At 33.6% G+C, this 14,928-nt stretch overlaps 1 protein-coding gene across 1 annotated transcript; it reads right to left on the bottom strand.

Moving 5' to 3' along the window:
- Positions 1 to 6,894: 6,894 nt before the first annotated feature.
- LOC137813369 (uncharacterized) lies at positions 6,895 to 13,516 on the bottom strand. The gene is made up of 5 exons (XM_068615565.2): positions 13,273 to 13,516; positions 10,664 to 13,102; positions 8,747 to 10,471; positions 7,795 to 8,035; positions 6,895 to 7,708 (listed from the first exon to the last, which is right to left on the bottom strand). Exons 2-5 carry the CDS (start codon positions 13,016 to 13,018, stop codon positions 7,230 to 7,232), a joined length of 4,800 nt encoding a protein of 1,599 aa, XP_068471666.1. The 5' UTR covers positions 13,019 to 13,102; positions 13,273 to 13,516; the 3' UTR covers positions 6,895 to 7,229.
- Between the last annotated feature and the right edge of the window lie 1,412 nt (positions 13,517 to 14,928).

Below are 14,928 nucleotides of genomic sequence, written 5' to 3'. Positions count from 1 at the left end.
TCTTTTGCATATCACATAACATTCACATCTTATGCTTTCAAAGCTTCCATGTTCTCCAAGCTTCTAGAAAGAACCATATTAAAAACAACCCTAACATATCCATTTCAACTTAAGGTTTTGCACTTTCCATATAATTTTATGACAACATTTCCATAGATTTTGCTTTTAGTTTGTCAAGAAATGGATGAAACCTCCCTTTAGTGTAATCCATTATCAATACCTCAATTGCACTAACTCTACTAGCTCTCCTATATAAATTGCATATCAAATAATAATAATAACAATATATTTTTCTTATGTTTATCATCCTTCTTCATTTGTAAAACCACACTCCATGAATTCAACATTTTACTCCAAGCCATATATAGTTTTCTACATTCAAAAACTAAATGATATGTATCCTCAACCCATCAACATATCCAATACAAATAACCTTCCAGATTTCACTATGACAAATTTACAAGAGCATGTGCATTGTCAATTATACCAAAAGCTAAGATTTTTATTAAAATTCATTTAATCTAGATTGTTTGAAAGAAAATAATTATCACTTTAAAAACCAAGTTTACAAAATAATTACAACAAATCTTCCTTCTCCACACCCATCTATCTCTATCACCTTCTAATCTACAAACATTATTCACCACCTCTTCCAATTAAGCCATCCAAACTTCCCCTCCAATCCACAATCATTGTAGTTTGAACATATATGATTTTTTCCATTCAATCAAAGCATTAATTTAATGTGAACAAAATACTGAAAAACATCATCTAATGCTCATATTATCAAAATAATTTAACACCCCCAAAGCTAAAAGATTCTTGTCTTTTTAATTATCATAATCCAATATGTAAATAATGTATCTTAACAACAAAAAAACATGATGAGTTATCTTGTTTTGCATTTCACAACAATAATATAAGAAAGAAGGATTTCAAAATGAACATACTCTAATCCGATTAAGAAGTAACAAGCCTGATGGTAATGAAATTGGTATCAATATGAATCTCGCAAATTTGAGAAATTAGGGATAATGCATTAGAAATTTTTGTCATTTAAGTCAAAGAGAGAAAATTGCTATAATAATAGTATATTTTTTTTAGCTTTTTTTATCAATGAACCAAAACTTAACTTATAATATATCATTCATTAATTTTACTATTTCACTCATTTCTATTTTTCACCATTAACTTAATATAGAGTATTTTAGACTTTGTTAATAATTGATATTCATAAAAAATAGGTTTTTCATCTTAACAACTTGTTTTCGATTCATAGTACTAAAACTAAGACTTTAGTTAAGACATTTACAAAAACTAACTCATATTAGTATTATTATGCATTTTGGTATTCCCATTTTTTCTACGCAACCTATATAAAATCATTTTATTTTACCTTAATTTGAACTTTTATATTCAAATTAAACATAATTCTGCCTTATAAGACTTTATAGAGTAAATGCATGAACGAATCTAAATATCTATTAATGGTTAATGGTGGGTTTTTTTTTCTTCTTTTATAATTTAAGTATCTAACTTATAATAGTGTAAAAACACTTTCAATAATTTACTTACACAATTTTTTTTACTGATTTTACACTAAATTATATACTAACTTTACACAAAACTAAATCTATTTTTACTTCAAATAATTTTTTAAAAAAAAACATAATAAAAATTTCTATAAAGCATATAATATATCAATTATTTAAATATATATATATATAATAAGTATATCTTAAAAAAATTATTAAGTAGTATAATTGCAACTCAATATAGATATATTATTTTGTTGAACAATCTCTATAGATTCATTACTACAAAAGAGTATATCAATCACTTCTAGTTATCATTTATCAATCTCTCCATGAGATTGAGAACACAAGTATTATTTATTACTACTCCTAACTAAAAAAAAATTGGTTGAAGAAAGGTTTAGTCTCAAGGAGAGGATATGACAAATGCCTCTCACATATGGGTAACCTCCCAAAATGAAAAATATAAGAGTTTTACCATATTTTCACTAAAGCTTGATTGATTACACACAAAGCTTATAAACAAAAAATTGTAAATTTTGTAGTTGTAGTGTATTTCTTGATGATGAACATCTAGCAACTTGTGTTTTTATATTGGTCTTTTAAGATATGATCATTGTTGTGTAATCTTCAAAGATAAAATATTTATCTGTTTGATAACGTGATCATTTGATTTGAAACTTTTCTCAAATATATAATATATGTTGCTAAGCAAACAAAGTTTATATAATGAAGGTTGTATTTTCTCCTTCAGTCTTCAAGTTGTAAATATAAATGCAATACAAGTATATTTGACAAAAAAAATATCTTTGATTGTGTTCGTTTGCATGTTTCTTGATTGATTTCTGTAAGAACTAATTGAAGAAAATAACAGGAGACAAAAGGTTGTATAGCAACTGAGTGAATGTAATTGCACAACAACACAAAATTGTAAAACTGTTGAACTGATCTTATTCATTTGATTTACTTCAATAATATATATAATAAAATTACAATTATTGGAAGCTATAAAATAAGAATATTAATCGTCCTATAAATTGACCATTAATGCAATAATAACGGGTAATAAAATCAGAATTAATAATAATAAAATCAGAATTAATAATCAACATCCTCCCTTAATTCTGATTTGGAAGAATCTTCATGCCCAACATATCTCTTAACTTTATAAAAATCCAGGTTTTCCTTGAAAAATCATCAATAAAGGTTAAAAAATACTTATTACCTCCAATTAATGATATGTTCATCGGGCCACAAACATCTGTATGAACAAGCTCCAAAGGAAATTTCGCACGCCAAGGCTCCTTAACAAATGGTATCCTGTGATTCTTTCCAAAAATACAAGTCTCACACAATTGATTAGGGTGATGAATATGGGTAAACCATTCACTAAATTTCGTTTGGAGAGATTTTCCAAACTCTGAAAATTTAAGTGCCCAAAGCGTAAATGTCATAACCACGATTCATTATTCACTATTGCATTCAAACACTTGAAATCACCCATATGAATATCTACTGGAAACATGCAGTTTTTTTATAAAAAGGTTTTAAGAATCAAATTACCTTTTTTATCAAAAATTGAGAATTTATTTTCAACTATGTGCATCACGTAACCCTTTTCGGCCAGCTGTCCCATACTCAACTGATTACTTTTCATATCAGGTACATAGAAAACATCATAGATGTACCTGTGATCAGCATTCTTCAATGTGATAAGAATTCGCCTTTTTCCAGTCACCGGAACGAACCTGCCATCACCGAATTTCACTTTTGTGCGAAATGAGTCATCCAAATCCGCAAACAGCTCCTTCTGACCACACATATGATTCGTGCAACCTGTATCCAAATACCAAGTCTGATTATTTGGATGTGGCTGTCATTAGTATTGTATGATCCTCTTCATCTTGTACGTGATTACTGTCTTCTTGAGCACAATTGACAACATGATTATCCCCTTTTGATCTGCACTCATTTGCATAATGGTCGCATTTATGGCAGTTATAACACTCCACATTTGATTTATTATAAATGTCTCCTCGTCCTTCACGACCACGTTCTCTGCGCCAAGAGTTATTTGAACTTGGAATGTGATTGGAACCAGTGTTGTTTTGCTCAGCGCCTCCATGATTCTGGCCACCACGACCTTTGCTGGAATAACTACCACCATGTCCCTGTCCTCTGCCTCGTGAACTACCGTGTTTATGATAAGAGCTACCAATTGAGGCTTGTGCTTGTAAAGCTTGTTCAATTGGTTTTTCAATATTATTGTCATTCATTCGCTGCTGCTCATGCGCTCGTAGGGTATTGTCATTTTTGAAATGTCATTGGCCTCTTCAATTGCCGCAACATGTTCAAATCTAGGAGTTAAAGATCTCAAAATCTTTTCCACCTTAGCCTGCTCCGAATGTGTTTCACCATTGCTCTTCATCTGATTTGTCAAGGCAATAACTTTGTTTATATAGACATCAATAGTCTCTGTGGTTTCCATCTGCAGCAGTCCATATTGGCGTCTTAGGGTTTGAAGACGCACCCTCTTGATCTTGTCATCACCTTTATAATTGGTTAACAAAATGGTCCAAGCCTCACTTGCAGTTGTTTCTCCTTCTATCTGTTCAAATGTCTCGTCATTCATCCCTTGATGGATGAGATACAAAGTCTTATTGTCCTTCTCCTTCTGATCACTATGCGCTACTCGTTGCGCCTCAGTTGCATTAGCAGCTAATGCAGACACTCCACTCTCAACGACATCCCATAACTCATGATAACCAAACAAAACTCTCATTTGCACACATCACCGATTGTAATTTTTTCCATCCAGGATCGTGACTGATAGTTGGGTAGAATTCATGATAACAGACTGGCTCTTGATACCAGTTGTGGGAACTAATTGAAGGAAATAACAGGAGACAAAAGGTTGTAGCAACTGAATGAACGTAATTGCACAAAATTGCAAACCTGTTGAGCTGATCTTATTCATTTGATTTACTTCAATAATATATATAATAAAATTACAATTACTGGAAGCTATAAAATATGAATACTAACCACCTTATAAACTGACCATTAATGCAATAATAACGGTATAATAGTTTAAGGGTAATAAAATTAGAATTAATAATAATAAAATCAGAATTAATAACCAACAATTTCAAGATTATTTGATTCCTTAAAAATATTTTTTGAACGTCATTGGAATAATTTATTTTCTTATTTGAATATTAATGCATCAAACATTGATTTTTTTGTGTTTATTTTTTAATTTGAGTAACTTGCATCTCACTAAATATATGTTGATTTTAAACATAAATTTGAATTTGATACAACTTTAATTACATGATAGTCAATGTTCATTATTAAACTAACTAATATATTGCAGCATATAATACGGACACTCAGAAACTTTGATGCATATAATTGTAACTGAGCCAAACATAATACACATTAGAATGTTCATATAAAGATTAATTCAATTATTTGTTCATATTTGTTAACATCAAAATTTTCATTGAGAGATAATATAGTGTTTTTAACTTCATTGACTAAGTTCAAGACGCCAAAGTTAAGAACACTCCCACAAATGTCTTAAAACTCTTAAATTTTCATAAAAGACAACAGTTTAGTGCAAAGGCATGAGATGGCTATATATAGGTGTGTCATGTGAAAATGCTAATCCTTAATTACATTGAAATGCTTCTAAAATGAAATATAAATTCTAATAGTTCAATCACGTGCTTGAAAATCACAAAGAGAAAATGGAAGAAAATTATGAATTTTAAAAATTCAAATCACCTTTGTAATCAATTCTTTAGCAGAAAATGATAGTTGTCTTCCTTGTCATGCACATGCTTTCTTGATCCTTGAAGATCATTCTTTTATTGTTTGTCCTTCCAAAAGAATTGAGGTTCAACTAGCTTCAATTAAACTTGAAATACATTTTCTTACCTTCTTATTTAGACCTCCAAAGTGGTCTTCATTTTGACTTAATAGAATGATAACTAATACTTATTCAACATTTACTATTTGCATCTATTTTACAATAAATAAAACCTAAGAATTATAGGGTAAAAAAATACAAAATATAAAAGAAAGAATGACTTTTTTTATTAAGAACCTATTTTTTTGTCATTGATTCTAGAAATGATATATTATCGCTCATTTCCTTCGATCACATTTATACACTCATTTCATTTTAATGAAGTTCTCATAGTTAAGTATTGTTTCTACTCAACCCCACCTCAACCAAACATAGTAGCATAGGAGATAAAAGATATTCTTACCCCACCTCTCTAAGTAAGAAAAGAAGCTAGTTGATTTACCATTTATCACAACTAAAAGTTTAGCAAATTTAAGTATTATAGAAATACCAATAAAAAGGATGGAGCTAAAAACAAAACAAAAATAACCATTAAAAATCCATTTTAGAGTATCAAAATCATTTTCTTAATGTTAATATTGTTAATTATATTTCTCAAAGAACATTAATTTTGATGTATTTTACTTTTTATTCGAAGAAAAATGGAAAGAAAATAAAAAAAATGATGCTTAAAACGAAATTTAAGGGACTTTTTGTTTCTTGCTATTGAAAATTATTCCTTTGTCTAAAACAAATGTATAATAAATTGTTTGCTAATCATGACTTTTGGAAAAAAGAAAAAAACTAAGGATATTTCTTCCTGCACTCATCAAAGTTCTTCATGTACCATCAGTATTCAAAAAGACAATTTTACCCCCTTTTGTAAATGACTTATGGATTAAGTTTTCCAAAATCTTCCCAAACACCCCTTTCCAGAATTATAAGTGTATTATGGAAAATCTTTTCTGAAATTTCCAGAAAGTATTTTCCAACAAAAGTTTTCAGAATAAGATTTTCAAAATGTGTATATTACATTCTGGAATATATTTTTTTAAATCACTTTTCTGAAATATATTATGGAAAAAACTTTCCAGAATGACACCGAATTAAATGAAGCATTTTAGTCATTTTACCTATGTGATGGAGTGCATGAAGAACTTTGACAGGGTACAAGAAGAAACACCCAAAAACTAAATCTCTATTAAAAGATTCATGATTTGTTAATGTAATTTACTCTTAATTTCTTTTCCACAACTCATTTTTCCTTTCCTTTTTAGTTTTTACTTTATTATATACCCTTCATCTTAACCATGAATTTTTTTTTCCTCCATTTTATCTTCAATTTAACTTTTAAACTCCTGGCTACTTTCATTTTCTTTTCACTGTTCCGTGTTCCAAGAACAGCATGTGAGCAGTGGTAGTGGTAAAAACTGAATGGAAGGATCAAGTAAGGGGCATGTACTACTCCACTACTTTTTTACCTAAAAACTATGAAAGAAGCAGGACTATTTGCAATTCAAAGTGGTGTTGTATTATTGGCCGATTTCTATTTTTATATTGAATGTTTGAAACTGAGAAGGGGCAGGGAATCTGTACAAATATAGGCAGTCAAAAATTCAGACCTATTCACCATGCAGATCAGTGCTACAGTTACTCTGAACTGAGCACATCCCAAGCTGGAAAATGTTTCCAGTAGACAGAGAGGGAGTTGCAGCATACAACAGAATCTCCCCCTCACTGGACCCAATTCTTGTGAATTCAAGTTCTCTATTGAACACCGAAATAATGAAAAGACCACAACTCTTGACCAAGTAAAACCAAAGGCCATGTGATTTGCCAGATTAGTACTCAGAAGCTTTCATTTCACCAAGAGAGTCCAAAGAAGCATTCATTGCTTCTGCAATCATTAGAGCTGTCATGGCCTTGTGAATTGCTACATCTGCTTTATATAGCAATCTTTTAGCCCTATCTCTCTTCAACTTAGCCACGTGCCGTTTAATATGAGCCTCAGCCACGGCATCTCGTAGCCTTAACTCCTCAAGGACTGAAGCATCCAACTGTTCAATCCCTTGTCTCTTAGGGCCAGCAAGCATGTGATGCCTGTTATGAGGCACATCATATCTGGACTGGTGAAATTTTGGGACATGATTTCTGTAACCCGATCCTTTACTGGTAGGATGGTATTTCAAGCTGCCAGCATCACGTGGTACGAACATCCTTTGTGAGGTCAGAGCCAATGGTGATTCATCAAAAGAATCGTAGTGATGGCCTTGGTATAGGAACTTTTCATCGACAAGAGGTAAGGCGTTCTGTCTTCTTCCTGAGATCACAACAATTAGATGTTAAGCTGAATGTTAATATTTTGTTACAAAAATGCAGAACCAAGCATGTAAATCAAATACTCACGGAAGCCATCCTGATCTAGATTACTGTTTGCATGCCCAGATACTGAAATCTTCTTTTGGGATCGATGCTTCAATCCCTTGTTCAGTGATTCCAGACCCCTAGGCTTCAAACAGAAAGCAAACATGGCCGGCTTCTCCAAAGTTGTAACCTTGTCCACGCATGCATTGGAAGGGGCATTGTTCTTAGTCATGGCTACTTCCCACTCTCTCACTTGTTTTTTATACCTTTCCCATAGAGGGGGCTGAAAAGTACATAAAAATTCAGAGATGAAATTTCAGGCATATTAATAATAAAGCATACATATTAGGTATAGAGGAAAACAGACCATGTTGAAAAATGCCAAAGTAAAACGGACAAAATCATATGCTTTTAACAAACCAAACATAAAATTGTGCCCCCTCCCTTATTCTACCGTAGCAATTGAAATAAATTCTGAGGTTGTATCCAAGAAATGTTGTAAAAATTCATTCTCTCTAACATGTTTTAGTGGCAGCATTAATACAGCATAAATCATGTTTAAATTTATTCTGTTAAGTTAGTAATCGTCAGAATCAAAATACTTGGGCAACATTTGCGAATTAGATAAACAAATATCAACCGGTAGGTAAAAAATCCAAATAAGTAGTAGCAGGGTTTTAACCTGGAAGTGATAAATGCAATTTAAAAATATAGAAAATATTAAGTGGAACAACAAACAACATGCATCACTATTCAGAGGCTTGGAAAGTTTGCCCTTAGAGATTAGAAAGGCCTCCAAAATAGATAGCCATAAAATTTGAAGTGTGGAACAACACAATAGATCAATCCATTACAGTATATATTACTCCTCTCCGACTATATCAGCAAAACCAGTATGTCTTTCATATAAATTCATCAAATATATGGAGGCAGAGACATATTCCCAAAATCAAAATAGTTACAACATAAACAAGAAACGCAATTTGAACATTACCTGAAAGTGCCGTATTAAAGCCATTCCATTCTTCTGCCTTCTCTCCTGCCAATGATCATATATGATTTTGACAATACACAAAGGCCCAACATCAACCGTGAGTTCCTCTATCTCATTAGAAGTAAACTGATCACGCTTCTTAGCATATGCCGCCTTTTCAAACGTGTCCATTATCTTCTCAAACATCTCCTCTGAAATCCAACTCAAGTCACTGTTGTCTTTTACAGAATTTTGAGCAATTGACATCCATTGCTCATCTTCACTATCCATGTCATACAGAACACGGGATGGATTCAGAGCCATCTCAACATCTATTTCAACCTGTTGGAAATACATAAAGCTCCGAACAAAAGTTGCCTCACATCCATTATCATCATTTTCTTCTATTAATCGAACACCAGGAATAGGTATGTTTTTAACTGAAGCAGCACGGATGTTACGGTTGTAGCATTCCTCATGCATCTCCTTGAAAAGAGCCCACTGACTCCTATCAAGAAATTCCAAGATCCAATCCTTCCCTCCTTTCCACATCATTGCATGTGTATACCGATTTGTTGATCCAGGCTGCAGAAACTGGTGTGCTTTGTATGAATACCGAGTAATTCCTAGAAGTTTCACAGAAAGTCTCCACTCATTGTGGTCAAACAGCTCTAGTACAATATTGGCCCCAGATTCTCTCCAGCCCTTATCACAAAGTGTAATCAAGACATTTGCACCACAAGATAAGCATTCAAAATTTTTTTCAGGGACCCTGGCAACATCTGATGACTTCTTCTCACTGGCCTTTCTAATTCGTTTGTGAGGAAGACCTTTCTGTTGATGGTTTCTCTGCCTTGAACTGAATTCATACCCTGCAGAAGGCACTGAGTATGATACTTGTGTGCGTGGTTTTTTAGGTCCACTGCTAAAATCATTAGAAAGAGAATCAGCCTTGCCATCAGACCACACATGAGACTGAAATCCCAATGATGAGGAACTATTCTGGTTGCGATACCAAGAATTTCTACGAGCAGTTGGATTGGAGCTTGGCATGACACCTCCATTCCAAGAGAAATCAGGAGAGTGTTCAGCACCGTGTAAATCACCATCACCACCAGGTTTTTCAAATTGATCAACTGCAGGAATTTGGATACTGAGATCACCAATAAAAGAATGAGAACCATCATCATCCTTATCTTGACGAATTACAGAACTCAAAGGTAAAGAGCCTAACTCTTGCTCCAAATGGTGTGATTGCCATTCAGGTAAGTGAGTCGTATCAAGCCTCTCAGAACAATGGGAAATGGAAGTACCAGAACCGTTAGGACCAATGTTCAGGTACTTTTGAGAGAGAATTTGATAACTGAAGGTAGAGGGATGATCTGAGTCATCACAAGACCCACCATCACCTGCAGCACCATTTGACAAAATCTCAATATCTTTCCTATGGATAATGTCAGAATTCCTGTTTGAGCAACCATCGGTGCTAGTACATCCATTGGTCACCAAACTAGAGTCTCCCTGATCAAATACTGGTGCGTGATCACAAAAGCTAATAGGAGTTGCAGACTGCCCCATCAGCAACTTGAGATGGAAACAAAGGAAAAATGTAGGTGCTGAAGCAAAAGAAAGAGTAAATGGAGGAAGTTTCCTCTCACCAACATCAGAATCCTGGTGAATATCAGCTTGAGTAGACACTTTGGAAATATCCATGATGTTAATCCCTGGCCTACCCCTCCGCATGACCTGTTCATAAAGAAATTACATGATTTGATTCACAACAAAACCCAAGATAAGCTAACTTGCAGTGACTTTTGGAAGGTCGACATACAATGTTGAATTTCAGTAACAAACATTAAACATGGCAAATAAATCTTCAAATGAGGGTTAAAGATGAAGTTACCCATCAAGATATATAGGAAAAAGGGGAACAAGTACCTTGACTGAGGAGGACCCACTGATAGAAGTTATGGAGAACCCATTTGATTCATTTTGAAGTGCCTGGATGTTATCATATGTGCATTCGGAAAGATGGAGCTTCTTACTCAGAAGGCAATGCCTCTTAAGCTTAGAATCTAAGTCCTTCCACTTAGAATTCTTCACTCCAGAGAAATTATAGAACTCAAAAACAAGTGGCTTTTTAATCACATGAAGACCAGAAAACTTGAATCCAATAGACGTACATGGAAATTGCAAGTCAACATACTTCTCTCGGCAGGCAGGTTGATGAAAGACCCTAAGGACAAAAAAGACAAAGGCTACAGCCATGTTCAAGCAGCCTTCAAATAATAGAAATCTCAACCCAACCATATTATCAACAAAAAGCATCTCCAAACAAACTCTGGGCCACTTGGTCATAACTGTACCATACCTTAGCAAAAAAAGGGGATAAAGCAGCCACAAATTTTCAGATTGAAAAGAATCATTCAACATGAAACACTTTGGAAAATTAAAGCCAAATCTGAACAATAATGATTCCATGTCCCAAAAAACTTTTGATACTCCTGCCTTGTAAGTGAAGCACAATGGGCCCTCAACTTCATCTCTGTCATCACTTGATTTCTTCATATTCTCAACCCCAAACATAAGGTCAAGGGAAACAGAACCAGATGCACTTCTAATAGCATGCTTTTCTTCATAGATATGAAGGGATATTAGAGCAGGCTTTCGTATCCGTCTTCTGAAATAGACAATAGGCTGTTTTGCATCTTTATTGCAAGTGGCACTTTGCAATGCCGACTTCATCCTAAAATCATCACTTAATTTATCCTGTGATACATAATCACTAGATAAATTACTTTTAACACCCTTCGTAGAACTCTTAGATAAATGTCCCTTTGTTGTGACAGGTTCATCATATAAGAATGATGACATTGTACTTGGAAGTGTAACAGAAGTTTTCTGCTTCTTAATGCCTTGAAAAGAAGATTTAAACCGATGAGAAGATCGAGCCAACCATGAAATTATAGGTTCTGAGTCCAAACTGCTCCCACCAGGGTGATCATCCTCAGTATTGTCTTCTGTTCTTTGCCTTTCTTTTCGGGATTTGCTACCCTTCTGATGATCAGAATTTCTACGTTTTGCAAAAGCTCTTTCACCTTTTGCATTTCCTGGAACTTCACTTCGAAGTAACAAGAGTTTGAATCTCTCGGTATGGAGATTAACCCATTCTACATCCCGATCGTCATATTTGATATGGTAAAGCTTGCTTCCTTCATCATAGTCATCCACAAGGCCATAATACCATCTCTGGTCTAAAGGCCAAAAAATTTTAATTCTCCGGTTCAGTACCCAGTATACATCAACGTCACCTAAAAGAATTTCATAAAAATGGCGCCCCTTCCTGGAATTACCTTTGCTTTTATATTGTTTCCTAGGCCTCAAAACTCTGCCATCACTATCAGCTGATGCAGATTCTGAACCTGATTGAAACTTCAAATCACGGTTAACAATATTTTGATCAGAAGATTGAAAAAATGACAAACCATTTGATCCTTTGATCGAATATCCAGTACAGCTTGGATCAAACCTTGAAGATAGCATCCTAGCTGCATTCTCCTCAAGATTTTCCTCTTCATCTTCTTGCAAATCTTCAGATATTTTACAACTTGAGACCAAGGGTTCAACCTCCTTGGAAACCTTAGTTATATCTAAAGTTGAAGTCTTTCGCTTCCTATTCTTCCTTTGTGACTTTGTTAAGGAAGAATCACCACCACCACTATTTACAACAGAATGAGATGCACAATCCCCATTCTCCTTAAAATGCTGAACTGAATTTGAATCACTATTCCTATTTTCCTTATTAAATTCATCAAATTCTTTTTTATGCTTAGTCTTGAAAGATTCAACCCCACTGCCCAAATCATCACTACCTAACTTTGGCACAGGATGGACATGGCCACTTTTACAACTAGGCTGCTCCACCAAACTTGATGCTTGACCAGGCTCTGATTTTTTCTTCCGCATAAAACTCCTCTTCCTCTTGGGAATGTGAAAATCATCACCACCAACTCCAAATGAAACTTTATTTGACATACTACTATTCAATCTCTGACTGACCCCTAACATCAACTCACTGCTACCATCACCATTTTCTAAGCTACTTAAAGATACTTCTTTTTTAGCCTTCTTTCTATTCCTCTTCTCGTCACCATCCCCACTACTACTGTTAATCCTCTTTATGTTCTTTGAAGTTTTTAGTGACAACTTTGATTTATATAGACTTTTAAGATCCAGAGATTTTGATTTTTTGGGAACTGTACTGCCATTGGAGTTCTCTGTTCTGCTTTCCATGGCAAATCAACATAACAAACGCCCACACCAAAATTCCCCTAATTGTCACATGTCAACATACATATCCAGCCCTTTTCCTTGGATCTGAAACGCCAAAACCACAAAAGTATCACAATAAATCCCACAACCAACACAAACCTAAATTCAATATACCAAACTCCCCCATGCATTGCGTTATAGTATCAAAAAACACCCAGAAAAATTATGAAAATTATTATCACCGAAAAAATACAATTATTAAAAAATTTACTTACCTGACCCCGGATGCCACCAAACAATCGATTCTTCCCACATACATAGAATATCACCTGTGCGAATTGGTAGATTAGGGTTTGAGAGTCACTTATGGATTCGAAACCCTAATAGAATCCCTGAAATTGAAATTCCCAATAATTTCGATTTTTATTTTTCTGTTTATTATTTTCTTCTGTTTTTTAACCGCTAGAAACTAGGGTTTCTTTAGGGAGGTAAAGGGTTTAAATTGAAAATTCCTCCAACTTCGAATGAAAAATGAAAAATAAAAATACAAAACCATTTCAAATCAACACGTGTAACATTATCTCACGTCTGATCCAAATCTTTTTAACTTGGTACTGTTGTGGCAATCACCTGCATCCGAGTGTATAGTAAGCAAGTGCTGATCAAAATCAATGGGTTCTGATTCAATGTTTTTGGAGAAAACAATTTAGTCAAAACGGAAAAATAGAAAGCGAAATTAACCATTTTGCTCTATATGGTTTAGGTTTTGACCTTAATTTTTCATAAAACTTCCGATATGCCACAGATTTTTTTTGTCTTTTGGGCTTTATATAGTGTTTGCATTGTTTAAGTTCTAGGCAATTTCTTTCTGGCAGTTTCTTCCTGCACCCCCACATTTTTTTCCTGCACTCCTACACTCTTATGAAAAGACTAAATCGCTCTTGTTAGTTTTTAAAATTTCAAAAATATCCTTAATCTAAAAAAACCCTAAAGAGGTGCAGGCAAGGATGCTCTCTTGCGCAGCCGTGTGTCTTTCATGTTCCAACAGCAGCACGCTTTCATGTTCTAGCAGTAGTGTGACACCTCCAAATCCTTCTCCTTAAATCTCACAAATTTTGTGGGTGATTTAGGGTGCTTTTGACAAAGGTAAGTAAATTTCTTTGCTTTCGGATATGCACATCCGTTTTTTTATGGATTTTTGTTTTTTAAGTGTTTTCTTCCATTCCAGATTATAGAATCCGGGAAGGTTCTGAATTTGTGGATCCAAAATTGTGTTTTTATGGTCATCCTTTCTTCAACATATAAAACTTCATCAAAAGATTTTTTCTATCTTCAAATATGATTTGTAATGAGCTTCTTTTTTTCTTCTTTTAAATTTTTTTTTTTGGTCTATAGTTTATTTATATTTGTTTAGTAGAAATGATACAATGCTTTTTTTCTCTCTTTTGGTTTCAATAGAATTTTATATTTGCAATTTTTTTGTTTGTATTGGTTCAACATCTTATTCATTAGTTTGTAATTTGGTTTAAATTGAATGGTGTAATTGAACAGTAATGGTAAAGACTAGTGGAGGAGATTCACAAAGTGATCATCTACGTCCTACAACATCTGTTAGAAGAAGACATGTTAATGAAAATGAAAAACATGAAGAACATGGATAATGACTTCTCACTATCATCATCATCTCACAAATCAACTCCATCGTATAATTCTTATTCAAATTCATCACTATTGTCCATGCTTTTACAAATAAATAAAAAATGAAACAAAATCATTGCATTTAGGATCCATGAATCCATAAGTCAAAAACATTATTTCGGATCTAACAATCCATAATTCAAAAAGACCATTCCAGATTCAGGAATCCATAACACAAAAACAACAAGTTTAGATTCATAAATCCATAATGCAAGTGATGCATTCCGGATTCA

The sequence above is a fragment of the Phaseolus vulgaris genome, chromosome 1, assembly GCF_051622355.1.
Source record: "Phaseolus vulgaris cultivar YP4 chromosome 1, ASM5162235v1, whole genome shotgun sequence".
Classification (NCBI taxonomy): Eukaryota; Viridiplantae; Streptophyta; class Magnoliopsida; order Fabales; family Fabaceae; genus Phaseolus; species Phaseolus vulgaris.
The sequence above is the reverse complement of the archived record's forward strand: the minus strand, read 5'-3'. Positions and strand labels throughout refer to the sequence as shown.